Source organism: Cryptotermes secundus, unplaced genomic scaffold (assembly GCF_002891405.2).
Source record: "Cryptotermes secundus unplaced genomic scaffold, Csec_1.0 scaffold47, whole genome shotgun sequence".
Classification (NCBI taxonomy): Eukaryota; Metazoa; Arthropoda; class Insecta; order Blattodea; family Kalotermitidae; genus Cryptotermes; species Cryptotermes secundus.
This window is the reverse complement of record NW_019721002.1, coordinates 2329906-2338845: the sequence shown is the minus strand read 5'-3', so window position 1 is coordinate 2338845 and position 8940 is coordinate 2329906. Positions and strand designations below refer to the sequence as shown.

The window sequence follows — 8940 nt, the reverse complement described above, 5'->3', positions numbered from 1 at the left end:
TAATATAATAATATAATTGATTAGAAAAATACAAACTGCCCCAGATAAGGACGGCACAACGTACAAGCGTCCACCAACTCCGCCGTTAATTTAGTAAACCAAAATTCCAAAAAATAATTTGGGGTCGAGACCAGACTCTTCCACGGCGTGCAGCAGAATGGCCCTCCCGTGTTCAGACGAGCCTCTCAGTCCCTGGTGAAAGGATGAAGGGCGCAAGCGTAGGGCATGTGGAGAGGGGGGAAAGGAAAGAAGGGGGTCTGGTTGAGGGACCTGGCGGTGGTTGCTGCCGTTACAAAATGTGCGCTGCTAATGAATGGCAGTTCTGGCAGCAGAAATGTTTTTATCAAGAAATAAAATAAAGAAAAACATTCCTTGTTGTTCTGTAGTGCTTGACAATGTCTGAAACTGATGTTTATCCCCCTTCAAAACAGAAAATGTCTCAACTATTTACATTTTTTTATATTTTGAAATTTGTTGAATACAGTTGGTGACATTAGGCATTAGTAATCAATGTTTGATGCCCCAAATTTTCCTGCTTTGTGAACTGAAAAATCCTGTGTATGATTGGTTCTTACCATTTACAAACAATTTATCTTACTATAAGATATGTTTTATTTCAGCTGGTCGAGTGCCTCTGTTCAATGCCCCTCTCTTGCCAGCACCTCCTTTGCCCCCAGAGAACATCATGACAGAGCAGGATCGACAAACACAAATGCATTATGAGCAGTGGCTGAATCATCAGAACCAGATAGTTACATCACAACTGAAGTATTACGAGACGGAAGTGAGCAAGTTACGTAAGATTCGCAAGGTAAGCTCACCAAATTCTGTTTGCTGCGGGAACCCAACAGAGTTTACGCTGTTTGGTTAGTGAAATAATTCTGAAAATTTAGACCCTTACAGCTCAATTTAGCACATGTCGTGAGTAACTAGCTTGATGCTTAGTTCGCTTTCCTTTTGATCTTGGTACAATAAACAAGCACAGACAACTTGATGTATTTTTTTTGTCTCATTCAGTTATTGCTATTGCATTGAGGAATGCAAAAGGAAGTTAGGAAATTTAAATGGCAGTTCCCAATTTAGGGTACTCCATTTGATTAAGTAATTGCTATACAGTGGAGTTGATGCAAGTATTCTATGTTTTAGTCCCTGAACAGCAAACAGCGTCAGCTGCGTAAATCTGGGAATGAGCTCACAGACACTGATGCCCTGGAGTTGCAGAGAATCTCTGGTGAACAGGCGGTGCTTCAGAAGCAGCTCGATGCTAGTCGGAAGCAGAGTCGGCAACACGGCATGTTGATACAGGTGAGGACAATAAGAACATGACAGTGCAGGTGTCGACACATGCTTCAAGTCTCCTCAGTTTCATTAAGATATATTTATTGCCTGTAGCATTGATAGAGAATGAGTTCTGAATAATAATTATGGTGTTGATGAGAGAGGAGTTATTAACAAATGTAGTATTTGGTAAAAAAAAACGAACTTCTTGCTAGAGGTATCAGTGTACCTGCAGGTAACATGTGCCACAGAAAAGTCTCGCTGTGGTAAAGGTGAGAGGTTGAAAAGTTTCTGATTGACGTAGTAGGTGTGCTTAAACTAACGGTATCAAGAAAGGATGAGCAACCAAGTTTGTTAAGACACCGCTGAGAATAAAGCATAAAGGAATGACCACCTGGACTTAGTGTTGGAAGATTCAGTCTAACATGTCATCATATCTGTTTTTACAGGCTCCAGTAAGAAACATGCTGTACACATAGCTTAAGGTTGCAAATTTTTCTTGAATTATTTAAAGTTTAGGTAAGTCGCTTAGTGTGTTAGGCGACAGAATTGTACTCAAGTTTAGTTTGGACTAGAACATTGTACAAAAGTGTAAGACTGTCAGTAATAGAAGAGGAAAAGTTGATATAATGAATCAGATGTAACATTTTTAGCCTTGTGAAAAAATGTAATCAGCTTGACTAAAGGTTAAGTCTCCAGTCCAACAGTATTCCAAGATGTTTAACACTGGAAGTTGGCTGCTAGTATGTAATTTGTAATTGAAGTTAATACTGTTAGTTTTATGAATAAAGAAAATAACCGTAATTTTACCAGTATTTAGTTTCACACTGTTATAGCATGCTGCAGAAGCTTACAGTCCACAACATTTGTGATGTTACAGTACATCCTAAGATCATTCACAAAGAAAAGGAATGGGTAAGACTACTCCATAGTAAGGGCTGTGAAGTAGGTAGTGTGGTCAAAAAGTATGGAACCTTTGGTTGGCAGAAATACATTTATTGATTTGGAGGTACAAAACCATAATCCCCTTCAAAGTAGTCTCCTTGGTAATGCACACACTTCTCCCAGCGCTTCCGCCATTGCTGGAAACACTTCTGGAACACGTCTTTTGGAATGGTGATCAGCTGGGCCGTCGCATTCTGCATGATGTCTTCTCTTGACTCAAATCGGGTTCCTTTCAGTGGCAATTTCAGCTTGGGAAATAGCCAGAAGTCACACAGAGCCATGTCGGGGGAGTGGGGAGCCTGACGAACCACAGGGATGTTGTGTTTGGCGACGAAAGTCTGAATGAGATGCACAGTTTCAGTATGAATTTCGCGGACACTCTCTTCATGCCCAAATCCTTGGTCAAAATTGAATGTATCGATCCAATGCTTACCCCTACCTCGTTCGCAAGTTCTCGGACCGTGATACGATGGTCCTCCAAGTCCAAAGTCCGCACTTGCTCAATGACATTCTCATTTCGGCTTGTTGAGGGTCTGCCTGAATGCGGTTCGCTGTCCACTGATGTGCGGCCATCTTTGAAGCGGTTGTACCACTTCTTTATCCATCAGTTGCTCATGGCATCGTCCCTGAAAGCCTGTTGAACCTTGCGAATGGTTTCCACTTGGGTATCGCCAAGCTTTTGGCAACATTTGATGCAATATCGCTGCTCATGTTGCTCCGTCATTTTACACCTTACTGGAATCCGACGAGCGCTCACTACACGTCCTCACTCATAGGCCGACTGCCAGCAACTGACACTTTCTGTGGGCGGGAAAAAATTCACGAGTGCGCATGAATGTCCCCTCCACATCTCCACCAAAGGGAGCCTCCCGCGCTTCATTGGTTTACGTGGAAAAAAGAAGGCTCGGTACTTTCTGAACCCACCACGTAGGTCCTTGTGGAACACTAGACTTCATTGTATAAGAAGAAGAAATGGTACTTAGGGTACACTTAGAGCCGTATCTGTTGGTCAGGTAGTTATGAAAGCAAGTAGCATAACTAGGGAAGTCCAGAAGGAGCTAAGAAGAGGAAATATGTTGAAAAATATTAATAAGAAATTAAGCATCAAGGTATCATCTTCTGGAATACAGTGTTTAATTACAAGGTAAACTGGACTGACTAAATCAGTTGTATTGTAAACTTGTTTTATGTGTGTGTATCTGACAAAGTAAGGTATTTGACTTGGGGTCCAGTAATTAAAACTGGATTCTTCCAATTGACCCAACTGAGTAAGCACCTGAGGACAACCGGACACAGTTTCTGAAACTTTGTTCTCTTCAGAATACTGGGTGTCAAGAAAACTAGTGATTCTGATTGAAACATACCATCATCACAGCCCTTTAGAATTGACTTCTAAGTGAATGATAAATGAATTCATTTATGTAGCAAGAAAAATGTCCAAAAATATGCATTTGTAATATTGCACATTATATTTGTTGGTGATTCATGTAGGCTAGCTAAATACTGTTGCTGAGAGTTGAAACCAGGTCTGACACACACATCTTGCTTAATACTTATGTCAAAATTTTGTTTGGTGTAGAGGAAGTGGAAAGTTGCTTAAAATGGGAGGTGTTTCGAGCTTTGTAAAGAATGAAAACTTATTTATAATCTGCCACGTTTATTAGCTGGGCATGTGGAAGCATGGTTGAGGCACTATGCTACAAGCCAGAAGGTCACGGGTTTGATTCTTGATGAGGTCATTGAATTTTTTCAATATACTTGATCCTTCCATCACCAATATGGCCATGGAGTCGAATCAGTCTCTAACAGAAATGAGTACCAGGAAGATTCCTGGGGGGGGGGGTAAAGGGTGGCCGTTGCACAAGGCTGACAACCTTGTTGCCATCTGTGAGCCAATTGTCTAGAAAATGTGGGAGCCTTGACCTCTGACATCCCTATGGGTCTTCACGGCCTGTTACAGGGACAGGGACACCTTTAGCTTTTCATGTTTATGAGCACAAGAATTTTATAATTTGTAATTTCTGACTGCATTTTTGTTGTTTCTATGGCAGAGTGGTAGCATTCAGTGGCTCAGATATGTTTCAGTGTGTATTCACTGAAGTCTGGTAAGTTTGTTGCTTCAAGCTTTGAATTAAACAATGAATGCTGATGTCTGTCCAAAAAGTTACCAGCAGTAGAGGAAAAGAATACAGTCTAACATTCGGTATGTTTTCATTCTTCTAGCTTTACCAGACGAAGCATAAAGACGAACGGCAAGTACGAGCTTCAGTCTTGATGTTTTGTTTCCTTAATGCAGTCTTCTCTCTCTTTTCCTTTCCTGTGTCTAGTGACTTTTTGGATATTCTGTACCATGTATAATTTTAAGGATGGTGTGTTTCGTTGATATACAGTTTGTTTGAAGTCTGTAACTATTATTCTTCAGAATTCCTGAAGGGAAGAAGCCATTCGGGAGATTTGGGCATAGGTGGGAGGATAATATTGTATTTAAGCATGCTGTTGCATTAATATACTCTTCATTCACACACTGTACTTCCGTTCACGACGCATCCCGTTTTTTATTTCCCTCTCACTATATATTTTTATGGCCTATATACGCAGAACGAAAACAGTGCTACTAACAGGCAGAGTCTGAAGGCAGTCTTGGATATTTCCTTGCGCGTTTTCAGTCTCTCAAGCTGCCCTCAACACAGTCTGAAAGTCCTCTTCCTCTAATCCCTCTTGCCCCTAATACCATATGTCTTTTGAAGTATGTACTCAGTTATGAACAGAATTGTTCATTTTTCGGTCTGGAATAACTGTAACTGAATTTTTGAGGGTTTACTGTATTAGTGGACTGAAATTAATTCTCACACTGCAGCTGAGGATATTTTTCTGTCTTAAGTACTTGAGTATTTTTACACTTTGATTACAAAATGTGAGGTGCATGTCACCTGTGGAACCATCAACAAGCTTTTGGGTACTACGACATATACTAGCCATATGCTCTGCATAAATGATGAAGAGCTTAGAAACCAGCAGTGGAAACTAGCCCAGCATGTAGAAAATATAGCAGTGATGTAATCAATGTAAAAACATTCCATTTTCTCCCTCAGGCATTCAAATTCAGTGGTTGCCAGCAATTAATTTATTGTAAGGGCAGTTTTTACTACTTAATATTGGAGCTTTTCTGGTTTAGTAGGTATCAGACATCCTCTGAATGCCATTTCACTTGTTTCATTGGGGGAGAGAGTTTATCTCATACTATATTCTGTTTTGGAATGAAATATAGTTGTGTAAGGGCAGAACCATTGTAAAACAGACAGAATGATAGTATAAATCATTTTTGTCTGTTTTTATAATGGCACAGCATGAAATTTAATCTGAAAGTACCAGTGTGATTACCTGTTTGTGGCACAGATGGTTGCAGTACAAATTTTGGATATTGAACTTATTTTAATTGTGTTTATTACACAGTAAAGCACTGCATTAATGTGACATTAGGCCTGTATAATTTTTATGCCCAAATATAAGGTAACTCCCTGTTTTTCCAGTGAGAAAATCAGGAAACAGAATTTTTGTTTTTTATGAAATTGGATATATCATGTTGTTCTGAGGGTTGTAAGCAAAAAAAAATAATAAAAAATAAGCACTCCACAGTGAACATGTATGGGGGAGTGGATGTATGCATCCACATTTTTTTGACCTTGGCATTAACTGGAGGAGAGCGGTCAGCTTCATGCCCTGGCCGCTTTACTCCTGAGGAAAGAGCTCCTGGTATCCTTTGGATCGGAGGCTGGGTCGGCCCCAGAGCTGGTCTAGACAACGTGGAGAAGATAAAATTCTTGACCCTACCAGGACTCAAACTCTGAACCTCGGCCATCGGGCCCATAGTCAGTCAGTCATAGCGACTGCGCTGTCCCGGCTCCCCATTAAGTAGTAATACAAAATTTAATACCTTAAATATAATTATAGGTATTTCCACAGGTATTGTTAGAATTAGCAATTCGAAATGCCCATCATCTTTGCATGTGTTGTTAAGGACCTCAAAATAAGGTGACCCCTGTTTTCTAAGAAGCAATAAATATTTTTGTGTCCCATGCAACGACTGCCTCTGGGGTCTAGTGGTCAGCGTTCCTGCCTACAGATCCAGAGGTCCGGGTTCGATTTCCGGCGCTACCAGATTTTTTCTGAGAAATAGTGGGTCTGGAATGGGGTCCACTCAGCCTCGTGATGATAATTGAGGAGCTATTTCAAGGAAATAGTGGCTCCGGTCTAGAAAACCGAAATTAACGGCCATGGGGATTCGTTGCGCTGACCATACGACACCATCTATCCACACTAAACTTCGCCCACAAGCGGCAGTCGTTCGGTCAGTATAGTTCACTTGCGGGCTAAAATCACGGATTTTGTTTCTTTGTTTTTATGTTCCATGCAACATTATCTATATCTCTCTTGATTGATACTAATGATTAAGTAACATTCAGAATTGAAAGAATATGTTTGCGCTTGTTGCTTGCAGGAGTACCGCAACAAACAGCAACAGAAACAGCGCCAGCAACAAGGTCCTGGAAGTGTTGGCCCTCCAGGCCTCCTGATAGGTCCACCTGGTCTTGGTTCAAGTGCTCCACAACAGCAGCCATTAGTTATTCACTCGCCTCTTGGACCTCCCTCCTCTTCGCCTGTTCACCACCCTTCTGCCCCTCAGTCACCCATGATGTCACCATCTCCTTCTCCCATGATGCAACAGCATTCATCACCGCTTCACAGCCCAGGACCTCTCCTGTCACACAGCCCAGGACCAGGATCCATGTTGCAACATAGTCCAGGCAACACAGGGCCTAGTAGCAGCAGCTGTATGTCTCCACACAGCTTGCAGGCTTCCCCTCGAATGGGCACACCACACTCACAGGTACTGGTCCTGCATATTACTGTCATTATTTTGAGTGGCACTCTGTTCAACCAACATAACAAACTGACCACTGTGTGGTTGTATGTAAATGCTCTCCCGATGGGCAGGGTGTCTGAATGCCAGCTAGAGAACAAGGCAGGTGCCCAACACAGGATTCAGAGACCTCACACACACACACACACACACACACACACACACACATGCACAAACACAGTTGAATGCACTGTGTCCAACAACATGGCACAATAACATTGACAACACAACTCTATTCATGCATACGACAAATATATGCAGAGAACTTTCAGCTGTGTGACATCGGTCCCCCAGTTCCAGAGATGTCCAGCGAACATGAGTCCAAAACTGTGATCCACAAAATCACAGCCACACTCAAACCAAAAGAGAGTGTTACATGTTGTCACACAAGATGCCTGGGAAGGAGAGAATGCGCTATTCCCAGAAGACCAGAAAGAAGGGATTGGCTCAAAGGAAGCATGTGATGGTACCACATAAGCCTGTGAAATGTACTTATGTGTTATGCATATCACAAGCACTGGCACACACTCATTGCCTGCCTGTGTAGTAGCTGAAACTGAAAGCAGGAATAACACAGAAACTAAGAAATTAAGTTTACTCAAATAATTCAAGAATATTTGGAAGGAAGATTTAAATCACATACAGAAACTGCTTGTAGACCACTTTACTGGCCATGGCCAGCTCACATGTTGGTAAGAATAAACAGTAAATTTCATAATGTCTGCAGTAGGAAGCAGAAAGGTTTATGTTTCTGTATATGTTAATTAGGTTTTGGCTGTAGCTTCCCTTTGGTTAGTCACTGTCCTGCTTGCAGTATCCATGTTAAGTTGGTCCCTACTCAGCACAGTGTGCACATCCTCAGGTGACAGCTTGAAAAGATTGCCTCTAGGTATGTAGCATAACTGCAGATGCGTTGAATAAGGATTTGCAGACAGTCAACAGGGGGTGGATCCCCAGTTTGGAGTGTATGCTAAGAACTCTTGAACATGCTGTGAAGTGTTACACAAGCCTCAACTTGAACAGATGTGTTGAAACATGGAGTGTTGGGAGTTTCTGTAGGGCAGTAGCTTAGTTACATTGGATCCTTGTTGTGCAGAGCGAGGAAAGTCCATTCAGTCCAGGCACACCCCAGGAGTTGCTGCGTTCTCTCCCCTCTCCGCAGCAAGTGTGTCCACCTCCTGCAGGCCGGCTCACCTCACCTCAAGGCCTCGGTGCTCCACGTATGACCTCACCTCAACATCGGATGGGAGTTTCCACACCGCAGGGCATGGGACGTCGAGTTACAAGTCCTGTTTCTTACACAGGAGATCATAGAGCCAGCCAGCAACAGTTCTCAGGCGGAGAACAAATTAGGTAACGCTTAGTCTTTGAGTTCTCAGAATTTGTGAGATACAGTTAACAGAGAATCTGAGAAATCTGACAGGTGAGTAAACCACAGAACTGTTTGTGACAGAGTGGACTGTGTTCATTGTTAGAAGTAAGTTAGCACACAATACCAGTGGTCATGTATTTTGTAAAGCTTCTGTGGGAACTGACATTAAAGTGTGTGGGATAATCATGTCCTGTTAAATGAATTGTGTTCATCATTTACAAGTGTGTATGCAGTGATATCCGGATGCCTTCTCACTTTCCTCCCCATGATAGTTTGGCATATAGACCTGTCTGTAAACAGCAGCATGCAACAATATAAGAACTGTCTTCTATGTGGCCCATGCTGAGATGTTGCAGTCAGGCTAGTGAGTTCTGTATAGGAGGCTGTGAAGAGAGGACCTGAGCATGTGAAGCTTCAGAATCTC

The 8940-nt window shown here is 42.1% G+C and overlaps 1 protein-coding gene across 4 annotated transcripts in view; it reads left to right on the top strand.

The window, feature by feature from the left end:
- LOC111873928 (histone-lysine N-methyltransferase 2C) overlaps nucleotides 1-8940 on the top strand; it is a 113909-nt gene that overhangs the window by 62287 nt on the left and 42682 nt on the right. For all 4 annotated transcript variants that reach the window (XM_033755252.1, XM_033755254.1, XM_033755247.1 and 1 more), the window contains 4 exons: nucleotides 621-811; nucleotides 1147-1305; nucleotides 6722-7111; nucleotides 8241-8497. In XM_033755252.1, the coding sequence (XP_033611143.1) occupies nucleotides 621-811; nucleotides 1147-1305; nucleotides 6722-7111; nucleotides 8241-8497 (997 nt within the window). The remainder of the gene's footprint in view (nucleotides 1-620; nucleotides 812-1146; nucleotides 1306-6721; nucleotides 7112-8240; nucleotides 8498-8940) is intronic.